The sequence below is a fragment of the Mycteria americana genome, chromosome 7, assembly GCF_035582795.1.
Source record: "Mycteria americana isolate JAX WOST 10 ecotype Jacksonville Zoo and Gardens chromosome 7, USCA_MyAme_1.0, whole genome shotgun sequence".
NCBI classification, from domain to species: Eukaryota; Metazoa; Chordata; class Aves; order Ciconiiformes; family Ciconiidae; genus Mycteria; species Mycteria americana.
The window spans coordinates 10,879,632-10,893,647 of NC_134371.1; the positions used below are offsets into that span (position 1 = coordinate 10,879,632).

Here is a 14,016-nt window from a genome sequence, read left to right on the forward strand (position 1 = left end):
TAAACTTGCCCCAACTTTTTTAAAAAACAAAATGACAGTCATCATCTAGTTAGATCATTCTGTCTGTTCCTGGATTATCCTCACAAATGTTCTCTACACCTGCCCCAGCATGAGTTCATCCTTTCTGATGAACTCTTCATCAGGAGCCCATGCTATTCCAGATGTGATCCCGTCACACCCTCTCATATGGTAGAAGTGACATTTCCCTGTTCTATCGTTCATGAAGCTGTAAAAAGTCTTTTTTCATAGTTGAATCAAATCGACCTCCTGACCCAGGTTTCTCTCCTCTTCAGTAGTTTCCAGACAATGGACTCCCAAATGATGGCAGAAAATTTTATTAAACCAAAAATCATATACTACGCTGATGGAGCTGTCATAAGACAACATTCACCTTCAGCTTGCTGTGGTGGTCAGTGTGTGTGGAGAGGAGCTCCTCTGTGCACTGCACATCGTTGGGAAGTTCAGTCTCTGCTAGGTCTGTTCCAAAGGTCTGTAGCATCTGTGCTGTTGTTTTTACTGTCATTGCAAAGTTTTCAATAGCCTAGAAAAGCAAGAGCATAAAGTCACAGCCTGGTTATTTACCCTTAGCCCTTTAACAATGCTTAGTCCTTCAGGCATGCTGCGCTGCAAGTATTAAATGCCTGTAAAGCTGGCCATTTTGCCCTTTTTTAGGTGGAGATACTAAAAGTTAAAAATAAAATCCTGTGTCACAAATGATCTTTTCACAGGCCTACAAGTATTGTCATCTCCATGAACCAGCTGGGGAACTCCCAGAGCTTAACAGACATAATGAAACCACAGAGGACATCAGCTTCAAAGCCAGGACTGGAACTTCAGATCCTCTGCCCATGCTTGTTGGGAAATTCTGCTGTGTTTAAAATTGTAATTAAGGCTTTATTTAAGTTGAGGGGACTCCGAAAATATATAGGGCAAAGCCTTTTTACATTTATATTTATACAGCCATTGTTCTCTCAGCAGCAATCTGCCTTCCCCCTGATTTCTGAAAATCCTGTATCTCCATCCTGCCTATCTGTACTAGATGCATTCCAGTCACTCCCTCCCATCTGTCCATATTAGTACACAAATACAAGAACAACTTACCGCAAATACAGTTAAAATGCATAAATTCATTGGAGCATTGCTGTTTCTTTGTCACAACCAACACAACCACCAACACAACTTGTCAGAAATCTGTGGTTTTACTGAAGAAAGGGGAAGTGAGGAAGGCTTAAAAAGAATGCTGCCTTTTCAGAGTAGGATATATCGTTCAGACTTGTGAGATGTGATTAAAACCTTTGTTTGTAGTAGCGAGTAACTGCATGGGATGTTTTTTCATGATCATGCCCCAATTTCTTTAGGGACTGTATTGTCCTGTATAGTTCTTTATTCTTTACGCTTTTTGATCTAAACCACACAATGGTTTGAGCCAGTCAACAGCACTAGGGATGGTCTTACACCCAGTCAAACACTACATAGTTGTTGCAAGTTGCATTCCCTTCTCCAGCAATGATGGGAATTCCTTATTTGCAACCATGACAGTTAAAATTATGCTGTGTGCTCAATGAAAAACAAACTGGAGGTAGATCCTCATTCAAAAGGTGCAGAAAAAAATTACATTCCACATATGTGATCTGCAACATGCCCCAGCTGAGGCAATGCTACCAGGGTTCATAGCCTTCTTCCCTTTTTTCCCCCCTTAAATTCATGCCTGCTTTCAACATAAGTAGTACAGACACACATATGCTCTGGCTTAGTGCTTAGCAGCTGTAGCCTGCTCTTCTCAGCACTGGAACTACTGGATTAAAGTTGGCTGAAATGTCACACTTCTGACTGCAACACAGATGGAGCCATCCATGACCAAAGGCCGTTTACTAAAAGCCACAAAATGTACTCTGTGGGCAAGAAAGCTCATGGGCCTCTAGCCATCCAAGGTAAGAAAGCAGAAACAAAGAACAATGCAGTGAGATTGCTGTGTCGTTACCATTTAGCAACAGTTTAAAGCTGTTTCAGGAAAAAAAGCACTGTCGGGACAAGATATGAGAACACTAAGAGAAGCAGCAAAGGGGATGAGGACAGTAGCCCAGCAAGACTGAAAGTCAGGCTGTTTCAAGGTGCCATGGAGGCTGACACTTCCCTGATGACAACTTCTTATGTAGCAGAGATTCCTTGGCTGACTGCACCATGCAGCATGAGCTTATCAGTGTTTCACTTAATAGCATGCTTGCCCTCACCCTCTCCTGTGTGTATGAGCAATAAATTGTTTCACATACCTAAATTATGTCTGTGGGTTTTTTCCAAGTCTCCGTGCTTGGTAGAAGTTTTTCAAACAAATTTAACTAAAAGATCTGAGGATTACATAGCCACACTCACCTCAAATCTTGGCTCACTTTTATTTGCATATTTTAACAAACTATATACGCATGCTTTATGTAAACTCCTGTAATTAATAAAAAAATACAGTCTTTCTTGTGCCTCTTTTTACTTCTCTTCCTCATTTTTTCAAGCCTTTAGCTGTTTGAAAGCTCATATAGATGATTCCTTCAGACTCACTGCCCCTGCAAGGACACTTTCATATTTTTGATACTTTTAACATGTAAGCCTGTTCACCTGTCTCAATCCTAACCTCACTGTAGTCAACACAGCTTTTATAGCTGTAGCAAACCAGTGTTAGAGGAAATTCAGATTCTGTGTCTGCATATTTATAAACCTGAAATATTTGATGGTTCTCAAGGAGAATAAAATTTAGTTTTATACAGACAGTAAAGCACAGAAAATCATAGCAGGAAGTGACAAAAGTGATTTGACTTAACAAAGCTAGCTCAGAAAAGCTCTTTTTCCGAGTGTTAGACCTAACCTGCAGGTCAGCAACAACAGACTCAAACCCAAGGCTCCTCAGAACACTGCAAAACATTGGGGCTACTTAGATGTAAGCTCTAACATACCAGCCTTGCAAGTAGACCCACAAAGACAGATGCAAACATTGCATCCAGTCTCCGGGAAGTTAATTCCTTTTCCAGGGTCAGGACCCAGCTTTGCCCGGTTTTGCTTAGACAGGATGAGACAGTATTTTGGCTGCTGATGTGCCAGTTCTGGGTCTGGTTTTTGGTAAACAGTCACCTTTTCTAGGCACCATAATGAATTGTTTACATTGTTTTGAAGCATCCACTAAGATGCGTTAACCAACCCAAAAAGGGAACAAACAAACCTGTAACAAGTTTCCTCAGAACTTATTTCTGCCTTCCTACAATTATTAACTGTTCTTCAGTTACTCAAAATAAGACCCAGCTGGAGTGCATGTATACATAGCACAGAAATGAAAACAAAGGAAAATAAAATCTAGTGTCTTGAGTATTTTTCTTCTCTTAAAAACATGGACATAATTAATCATTAAAGTGAGAATCTTGGCCTTTGACTCAGTAAAGTGCTAAAGAATATGTTCAACTTCAACCATGAGCTGAAGGGCTATGAATCTCATCAATTATTCAAAAGCGAAGAACGTGCCAAAGAGCCTTGCTGAGTAAGAATACTATGACACTGTTAGGCCCTAGTTCAGGTCAACAGTGAGAGACAGATTACTACTATCACAAACTTTTGGGGATTTTACCTTCCTCTATTTGAGTCATGGATTTCCTCTTTCCATGAATCCCTAGCAGAATCTGTAGGCTGAAATGCAGCTGAAGAGTTATTACTTAATGGTTGCTCTACATTTGTCATCCAGGCAATTCTGGGTGTAGACACATGTAGGAACAACACCAACACTCACAGTTCGGTGATGGATCCACTGACTGTGGCCATACTCCAGGGTTCCTCCCAGCTCCCGGGTCAGCTGACTTTTGTCAATATAGCCATGCAGATCAGAGACAGAATTTAGCATGATGATCTGAAACAAATCCAAACACAATGGACTGAGAGAAATAACAAGCCCTTTCAATCATTGTTCCTAGGATCTGGGTTTGCATTAAACATATATGACCAAACTGCAGTTCCACCGTAGGCAGTAAGTTCTCATTATGTATTTGCTCATGAAATGGCCACAGTTTATTTCCACTACATTTTTGCCTTCTCAACATGTACATGGCCATTCTTGAACTAACCATAATTTGACATCATCTTGCTCCTTGCTAGGCTGAGGATGCAGTCATTTTGCACATGCATCAAGAGCAAAAGTACGGTATTTATAATATTCGCACAAACTTTCGCACAATCAAATAATTTCTGTATTTTCTAGATAACTGTTATTTACAGAGAAATGGAGGAGTAGGCAGGTTTAAACAGCTTACTCAACACCAATCACCTGATCCAGGGAAGTGCTGAAATGAGACCACTGAGAATAAGATTTTCCTTTCAGTTGCATTTTTATGGCACTATATGTCCACTGAGTTCACTGGCATTATTCCATTTTAAACCATGATGAAAGAGAAAGGAAAGACAAACCTAAATCCGTTTTCTTACTTTAAAGAGTCTCCTTACCACTAGACCTGCTTAATGAAAGCAAAAGATTTGCATTCAGCTCCAGGTAAGCAGTATTACCTTTTGGCTACCGCTGTAAATCTGGCAACACAAGTAGTTACACAAATAACATGCGTATTCCATTATGCCAGTTGTTCTAACAGCTAGAAAATACACTATGATTTCAGCAACAGAAAAGCAAGATGTTGAGCACAAATGACTAGAAATTTTAAGACTTTAATGTATGTCTAATGTATTACTTGACTGCTGTTTAAAGAAAGTATAACTGGCTATGCCTATTAGCAGGCTCCAAGGGAGCATGGTAAGTACACTTGCAAGCACTGTGGACAATGAGGTGAGCACAGATGTATGGAGGCAAGAGGATGTATATTCTAGGCTGACAGTGCTCTAAGAAAAGCCTTGAGAACAAACCTGAAAAGGTTTTTAGCTGATCTTTGTTACAGAATCATTCTAGAATAATTCAGGTTGGCAGGAACCTCAGGTCTCTAGTCCAACTTCTTTCTCAAAGCTGGGTCAGCTGTGAGATCAAACCAGGTTGCTCAGGGCTTTATCCACCTGGGTCTTAAAAACCTCCAAGGATTGAGACTGTACAACCTCTTTAGGCAGTCTGGTCCACTGCCTCATTATCTCTGTGGTGAAAAAGTTTTTCCTTATATCAAGTCCAAACTGCCCTTGTTTCACTTTATGTCAGTCATCTCTTGTCCTACAGAGCATGCACAACCTGGCTGCATGCTCTCAGTAACCTGCTTGGAGGGACTGGAAAGCTGCTGCTATGTCATATTAACCCTCCAAAGCCTTCCCTTCTCCAGGCTAAACAAGCCCAGTTCCCTCAGCATCTCCTTATAGAACACATGATCCAAGCTGTGACCGTCTTGATGGCTCTCTGTTGAGCTCACTCCAGATTAATGTTTTTCTTGTATTGGGGGAACCAAAACTGGTCAGGGTATTCTCAATGCGATCTAATGAGAGCCAAGTAAAGGAGGATAATAGCTTTTCTCAATCTGCTGACTACGCTTCTGTTAATACTGTTGCTGTTAACGCAGCATGCTGGTAGCTTCCTTTGCTGCCAGTGCACACTGCTGGCTCATGTACAGCTTGCTGTCTACCAAGTTCCCAGGTCCTTTTCAGCAGAGTTGCTCCCCAGACAGTCAGGCTGCAGCCTGTATTGTTGTCAACAATACAACAGTGTTGTGCTGTTGGGAGGGAAGAACACAGGTTCTTCCTTCTTGAGGAAGGAAGTCCTTCCCAGTTGCAGGACCTTCCATTTGTCCCTTTTGTATTTCATAATATGCTGGTCAGCCCATTCCTTGCGCTTTTGTTCCAGCAGCCCTGTCTTTGAGTGTACCAACTGCTCCTCCCAATTTAGGGTCATTGCAAACTTGATGACAGCACACCCTGTTGCCTCTTTCAGGTTATTGATAAAGTTGTTAAACAGGGCAGGTCCCAGCAGGTATCACTACACCACTCCACTTGTTGCCCACCTCCAGGTAGAGTATGACCCATTAACCATTACCCTCTGAGCCCAATTATGCAACTAGTTTTTAAGTCCATCTAGTTGTCCACCCATCCAGACTTTAACATCCTAACCTGGATACAAGAATATTGTGGGAGATGCATCTGGTCCCATGGACCTGTATGGATTGAATATTCTCAAGTAGTCCCTGACTCAATTCTTTTTCACTTCCAGCAGTTCATCTCCTTGAACGCTGCTTCTAAATACAGAGGCCAGGAGACCTTCTTGGTGAAGAAACTGAGGCAAAGAAAGCACAGAGTACCTCAGCCAAAGCTAAAGGGAAAGCTATTCCCTGAATGTGTTACCAAACACTGTTTTGTTATGATCAAAGCCAGAAAACTCAAAAACTAGATCATCTTGGAGTAGCGTCAGACTGGAACGTGACGTCTATGCACTACTTCTGAATTGCAAATCACCTTTGAGAAAGTAAGCCTTAACTGCTTTGTAGCTGTTCCCCATGAGAGATGTCGCTGACAAGCTGAACATCTCTTGATACTCCAAACTTCACTGAAACTACAGAGGAAAACCGTCATGCACTTTTCTTTTAGGAAGATATTTGTTTTAGCCTGATACACTCAGCATGAGCCACAAAGCAAAGCTATTAATATTGCCAGCTATGGTGCTACCCAACAGGGCATGAGGCTTTGCTCTGCAGGCATCTCTGCAGGAGAAAGCCTAGGAGCAATCCAACATCTATCTAAGAAACCAATCTTACAGAGCATTAGCTTCTCCCATACTTCTTGCCAGACTGAAGAAAGCCACGTTCAGTAAGCTGGAGAATACCACGGAGCAGCAGTTTAAAAGAGGAGGGCCTGCACAAGCAGGTCAGCACGGAACACAGAGCTGTGGTGAGGCTGCTTCATGATGAGTTAGGTCATCTGAAAGAAGTCACAGTCTACAAAGGTCAAAGAAGTGCCTGCTATGGACAGATTATTCAGCCTTTTGTGTATGCTATGAAGATGCTTTAATTCCTTTCCCATGATGAGAGGTTCCTTAGGTAAATCTCTGGGTATTCCTTTTGAATTCCCAGATTTTCTCTCAGATGAACCCTGGTGTATCCCCAGTATTTCTGTATCTTGCTCCTGGGTAATGATATTTAATCAAATAACTATCCCAATAGAGATTTACCTCATGAGGTTTTATTAACCACATTCATATGTCAATAAGCGTGCTGGTTTTGGCTGGGGTAGAGTTAATTTTCTTCCCCGTAGCTAGTATGGGGCTATGTTTTGGATTTGTGCTGGAAACAGTGTTGGTAACACAGGGATGTTTCCGTTCCTGCTGAGCAGTGCTTACACAGAGTCAAGGCCTTTCCTGCTCCTTACCCCACCCCACCAGTGAGGAGGCTGGGGGTGCACAAGAGGCTGGGAGGGGACACGGCTGGGACAGCTGACCCCAGCTGCCCAAAGGGACATTCCACACCATATGGCGTCATGCTCAGCATATAAAGCTGGGGGAAGAAGGAAGGGGGGACGTTTGGAGTGATGGCGTTTGTCTTCCCAAGTAACCATCAGGCATGATGGAGCCCTGCTTTCCTGGAGATGGCTGAACACCTGCCTGCCCATGGGAAGCAGTGAATGAATTCCTTGCTTTGCTTTGCTTGTGTGCACGGCTTTTGCTTTAACTGTTAAACTGTCTTTATCTCAATCCATGAATTTTCTCACTATTACCCTTCCGATTCTCTCCCCCATCCCACCAGGGGAGAGTGAGCGAGCGGCTGTGTGGGGCTTAGTTGCTGGCTGGGGTTAAACCACGACAATAAGTCATATAAATCCTGCATTTCCTTAGTGTGTCTGGTTTATTATTTCAGCCTCTACTTCCTGCTCCTGTTTGATCTTCTGGCTTCTACTCAATCCAGTGTTGATTTAACCCAGCAAACCTACTTTACTGAACATGTTTGCAGTCTGATAGCTCAGATAAACTGTTTAACAAACATTTCCTTAACAAATGCACACCATATTCCTGAAGGCCCTTTTGAATGCTCATGTCCTGGCCCTGACTCGCTTATAGTTGTGATAGGAAATGCAACCCATCCGTGGCCCAGTTATGACATTAATGTTGTCATAGTGCCAAATGCACAACATGAACAAACAACCTGCAAACAACTTAAAGGATGATGTTGGTATTAAAGATAGGTACTGATACCTAATTCTTTGAGTAAGGATATCTCCCATGGGACACAACTCTCTGGCCCTGTTCTCATGCTTGGCACGTAGGATGCTGTTTTCAATGGGGACAAATAGATGTTGCTCTCAGTAACCTACCCACTCTAACACTGGGCTACACAAGGGCATGCCCAGATGATCTTTTTAGGATGGGCTGCAAACACAGCTGAAAGGCCCCTCCAGAGAGCAATGGCAGACCCCAGGAACTTAGGACACCTTTAGCACAATCCTAAGCAACTTACAATAACATCAGGCATATGTGGACAGCATATATATAAGTCTGACAGGCTCTCTACAGATATCTGGGCAGGAGGCAGGCAGATCTAGCAGCAAGCATATCATGCTCTTAGTTTTCGTAAGACTGCTCTCTAATCACTCTGTGGACATACCCAAGATGGCTCAAAATTTAGATGTCTAAGACCACCCCAAACTAAAGTCATATCTTGATTTTCCTGCAAGAAAGGTAAGTTACTATTTAATACTTAATGCAGTGCTTGACCCCTGCCTAGAATTAACCTCTCTTCCAACTTTGATAGGTTCAAGTTGGATTTGAAATGCAACACTGGCGTCAAACAAGTTGCTGAAAGTATAGAAGATGCTGAATTGCTAGAAAATGCTAGTCCTTGATGAAGTTGTCTCTTCCCAGGCTGTAGTTGCTGGTACAACAGTTGCTATGGTAACAGATTGTGGCTTATTAAATACAGGAACATCCATTTTTCAAGGTGAAATAAAATTAAAAGATTTTGTTTTGTAATCATACATTTTTACATCAATTTTGCATTTTAATTACCAGAAAGCCACCCTTGCCAAATTACAGTCAACGTTACAATTTAATCCACAATAACCAAATGAATATTCATGGTTCCTTTTCTGATGCATTGTACTAAATGGGATGTGTCTCTTACTTCAGCAGAAGCATAAGGTGTCTTAATCACCTGAACTTCAAACTTAGATATTGACAGAGCTAGAAATCATTTGAGGAGAGCCATGGGTCTTTTGCAAAACAATATAAAACTACAAGCAAAATCCAAAACAGTCATACGAAATCACTCCAGTAAAGTCATTGTGGAACACAGTAGGAGTCTGTTCCAGGATGAAATACCATTAATAATAATCATTCAAGTTTATTTATAAAACACTTTGAATCCACATGCAAACATGCAGCTAGGAATAACTCCCAAAAGAGCTCTCACAGAATAATCTAAAACTTAAACTCTTTTAGGATTGATAACCTGCTTCAAATCACATTCTCATCAACCCACAGCATATGCCAAGTGCCTATAAAAAGAAGTAAAAAAAACAAACTTTGAATCTTGAGGGCATGGGGATCACAAAAGGCCTTAAGAATAGGCAGTGCTATGCAAGCACGTAACAGGGGCACTGTCAGATTGTCAGCAGTCCCATGGATAATACATAAAACAGTGCAGAATTCAGCCCTAGCCTTTCACTGCTCTGTAGTCCTAAATAATTACGTTTGTCACTGGAGTGAGAAGATCTACCTCTGCCTACATCAGGGGAACAGCTCCACTGAGTTAAGATGTCAATACTTAAAAACCAAGCCACGTTTTATAGCTACACTGACCTTCCACATGGGAATATGTCCATTAAATACTGTGAAGCATCCACTGGTAATTAACTCTTTGGTATTACTATTATATACACCATACAGACCCAGGTCAAAGTCCCCAATTGCCACTTGCAGTCAAATTTCAGTTACTGGGTTATGAGAAATTGCTGGCACCTAAGAACTGCAGACATGGAGATAAAGAAAACACATGGACAAAAAAAAAATGCATGCTTACCGGTACCTTCATTTTAAAGTCATCTCGATAGAGTTTAATGCCAATGTCAGCGATTGTCCTTTGGATAAAGCGGGAGGGTCGCAGGACAAACACCAGCTGCAGGTTTCCTGGAAATGCTCCCTGCAAGAAATATAGAACTATTAGAAGGCACAACTCTGCCTTACAGGAAGGCCAAGGGAATTTTCAGCCAAGTGTTTCCTAAAGGGGGCAAAGCAGGGAGGACTTATTGAACCTTGCTCAGTCCAGCTGCTAATAGTATCAGCTGGTCCATTCAGCACATGCCCATTGTCACAATCTCCAAAACCAACAGAGAGACCAGCCCATGGATTTTACTGCCCAGCCATACATTGCTTTCTGATATGGATTTAGCACCGAGCTCTAAAGTTTAAGTTTCTGCACTAGCACCTTCCTCCCCCAGATCTGAATCATACCAAGGCCCCTTTGCACTACCACACCAGAGTTTTTCCCACCTTTTTAGGCTGCAGCCACTAGAGGACAAAACTGGCTACCTACAAAAAATGGCTACCCCGGTTGGACTTAGTGAAAGAAGCTGGTGGCACAGATGAACTCCCCAAGCTGACCTACCTTCTCACTCTGGAAAGGGTTTCTAATCTTTTTAACCTCACACATTTCCCCCCACACACACAGGCACTCAACACATTCATCAGACATGGCCCTGTCTGCAACACCCAGCCTACATCTCTCACACACTCCTCTGAGCTCATCAAGCACAAAAAAGAACAATTTCTAGAAGAGAGCATCTAAAAAGAACTGAGAATGAAAAGCAATTCTGTCTAAATTCCTTGAAAGAACTTAAAGTCGCCTTGGTCATCCCTCCATCCTACACCCCTGTGTATATGCGCTTGCTCCTCACACAGCACATGTTCCTGGTAATAGATGTATAAAACCAGCTGCTTTTATTAGCACTGAAAATCAGTGCTTAGCTCTGACTTTTGCAAATGAGATATAATAATCTATTAACAATTTCCGACAGAGATCACTTACTACCACGCAAACACAAGTCCCTTGAGATCTGTTTCTTTCATAAGCAGGCCACGCCATCACTCCTCAGTACACAGAAGGTACCTCTGTTATACTCTTCTGGGAACCAACTTCAAATTACCAGAATTTATATTGCAGTCAACCCAGCAAATAAGGAATTTGTCCTAATTCAGCAGTAAACAAGGCTGTGTAATTTTTTAATGCAGCTTCCTCCCTCTCTTATTTAACACTCATGAGCTTCAGGGTAGGGCAGGGGAGAATCTGAATCCACAGCCAGAAAATGTGAGCTAAAAATGAGCACACAACACTGTATCCTGTGCTGAAGGTTCAGCAGATAATTTTAATTTCTAGAAGATAAATAACAAAAGCAAACACTTACTGCTATCCGTGTCAGGGATGCCTTGACTGCGCTCCATTTGTCCCGTCGTCTGTCTATGATGATGATGAATCCGATGCTGGCAGCCTCCAGACTGCAAAACAGATGAAATAAGTATGCTGGGTTACATGGCGATACTCCCATTCCAAGGAAGTGTACTGCAGCAAAACACAGCCTCTGTCAGATCACCCTCTAAGCCCTCTAAGTTATGAAAATGCAACGTACAGTGGAAACAATGAATATTTGGCAGAAATTCACATGAAAACGAAAGCCGGCAAATTTTCTCTTTCCAGCGTAAAGCTAGCAGCTTCCACAAAACATGAATATTTTATCTGCTAAATCTCTCAGCTGCTATGCTACTCTGCTGCGAGATCTAGGTGATATGAATAGTTCAGGATCATGAATTACACTGCACTGTATGAAGGCAAAAACCTCAGATCTTGTTTTCTCTGCAAAGTAATTCAGGTTAGTAGACACTGCACTTCAGTCTTCATTCTCCAAGTTTGCTGACGTCTGACAGGGGCACTTAGCTCCAGGGAGTCAGTATCTCCCTACTGTCACCACCTTGCCCCAGGAATTTTGGTAGACAAAGCAGGAATTGAAGAGTTGTATCTTGCCAACCACAAACTGGTTCTAGGGTTGCAAGTCGTTCAAAAGTATCCTTTTAACATATTGGCTAGAATAACAGTTACTGTTCCTTCTGAGTACTTTTCAAGGATGATCTATGAGGCACTGATTTGATGCTCCATCCTCTCTCTCTCAAAAATCCCACTTTGGTGTGCAGGGCTTCAGTGGGACTGCTCTACTCTCTGCCTTCCAAAAGTGCTCAGAGTTGGAGAGAAGTCCTTGGAAGCTAATAAGCACACACCAAGGAAAGTCTCCAGAAACTTCATTATAGCAGGACAGTTCACTCATCTCTGGACAAACCAGAGGCAGGCAGAGAGAGTATAAATGTTGTTGTAATCAAAGGACATACTGCAATCAAATGTCTAATTACAGATTAAGATCAAGAGAAATTGTATAAAACATTTCCTTCATCCCTTTTCCATTGTTTACACAAGAACCATCCCAGGAACACCATTTTCATGGGTCATTTTGTGGAAACTCATGTCAATAATCCACTGAAGAGCACCAACAATACCAACTCTGAGCTTCTGCTGCAGCTCTGCTCAAGAACAGCAACCTGGAAGCCAAAGTGTTGTGCAAATCTGGGACGCCATGCAAGTGTTCCTAATAGTTCATGCTGGTACTAGGAAAACTCGCTGACTCGAAGTACTCGAAAACTTCAATATTTTTTACGGCATTCCTTGAGAATTACAAAATTCAATGACAATAGATGACCTTTCCTCTTAAGTAGTGCAACATGCAGCTCTTCATACAGAGGACAGACAATGTGTTTGCAGCAGTGCCTCTCAAGCACAGGGAAGATAATTCACCAGTTTCTCCTTTTATACAAATACATGCATATCCTTCAATAGCCCGACGCATGTTTCAAGGAAAAATTGCCCAGTGTGGTATCTATGTGTTTGCCCTAGATTTTAGGAAAAAGGTTCAGAGGAAGGCAACAAAGAACTTGTGCGTATTGCAGATTGTTACAGAAAGGGTGTGAGAACTAAACACAAAAGTCTCAGCCCGGGGGCTTCCTAACCTACCCAAAAATCTGCATTGGTTTTATCAAACTGCTTCGACTGATTGGGACCAAAAATTGCTTTGGAAGTCTGGTAGCTGTGAAAGGCCTGGGCAGATCAGCCTCAGCCTCCAGACCACCAGGTAGCATCTCTGTGGACAGGGTGCCTGTCCTGCCTAATGGGGACGCACAGGATGAGGTCAGGCTTTTTCTCTCTGCCTTGACAACCGATGGTGCTGCATTATAGGTGAGGTGCCAGGAATTCTGGTTACATCTCAGAGAAGGTTGGGGTAAACTTGCTGATAGTTTGGGAAATCAGAACAAGCACAAAGCCATGTGTCATTTTCCTCCTTTGCTTGTGTGATACATGTCAAAAAAATTATTTTTTGCTTAGTAATTTGCCAAGAAACATTTAGGTCAGTACAAAAAGGAAACAACTGCTAGAAATTGTAGAGTGCAAATGCATTCAGGATTCACAAGGAAAAGGAAAGGAAAGGAAGGGTGGTTTTTTGCTTCTCTGTTCCCATTTAATACCCCCAGCACAGCATCTCACTCCAGGCAAAAGACTGGGGTGGTGTGAATCCCCACTCCTCAGCATGAGAGCTGCATCCATCCTGGGCACAATGGTCTGCCAATACCTGTGCCAACAACAGCCCCAGTTATTCCGTTTACTGCAGATGAACCTGGAAATTACAAGCCTCCAATCCTCCAGTTAATACAATCACCACCCCAAAAGGCAAAAAAGCCATTGAGAAGCTGTCAAATAGAAGCACACTCTAAAAACCAGACCGATGTTGGTTGTACTGAGTTCCCTGGCCTAGGGAACAGGAGACTATCCAGTCAACACTGACTGCTGGCTGAATATCCAGTCCACAGAAAATTGGTTTGTTAAAGACAGGATCATATTCATTAACAAATACTTGAAAACTCCCATGTACTATCCACCAGTTCAGACTGATCCAGAATAAAGTTTTTAAGCATTTGATACTGATAATACTAGCAGTTGTCACAATCCAGTGCTCCTAAAAACAATCCCAGCACCCTCACTGGCCTCTTGTTAA

At 42.2% G+C, this 14,016-nt stretch overlaps 1 protein-coding gene across 1 annotated transcript in view; it reads right to left on the reverse strand.

Annotated features, from left to right (window-relative positions):
• Window positions 1–14,016, reverse strand: part of MCF2L2 (MCF.2 cell line derived transforming sequence-like 2) — a 164,702-nt gene that overhangs the window by 113,229 nt on the left and 37,457 nt on the right. Inside the window, exons 4-7 of the mRNA XM_075506964.1 lie at window positions 11,332–11,422; window positions 9,951–10,070; window positions 3,764–3,880; window positions 392–541 (exon numbers count right to left, since the gene is read on the reverse strand). Coding sequence (XP_075363079.1) covers window positions 392–541; window positions 3,764–3,880; window positions 9,951–10,070; window positions 11,332–11,422 — 478 coding nt within the window. The remainder of the gene's footprint in view (window positions 1–391; window positions 542–3,763; window positions 3,881–9,950; window positions 10,071–11,331; window positions 11,423–14,016) is intronic.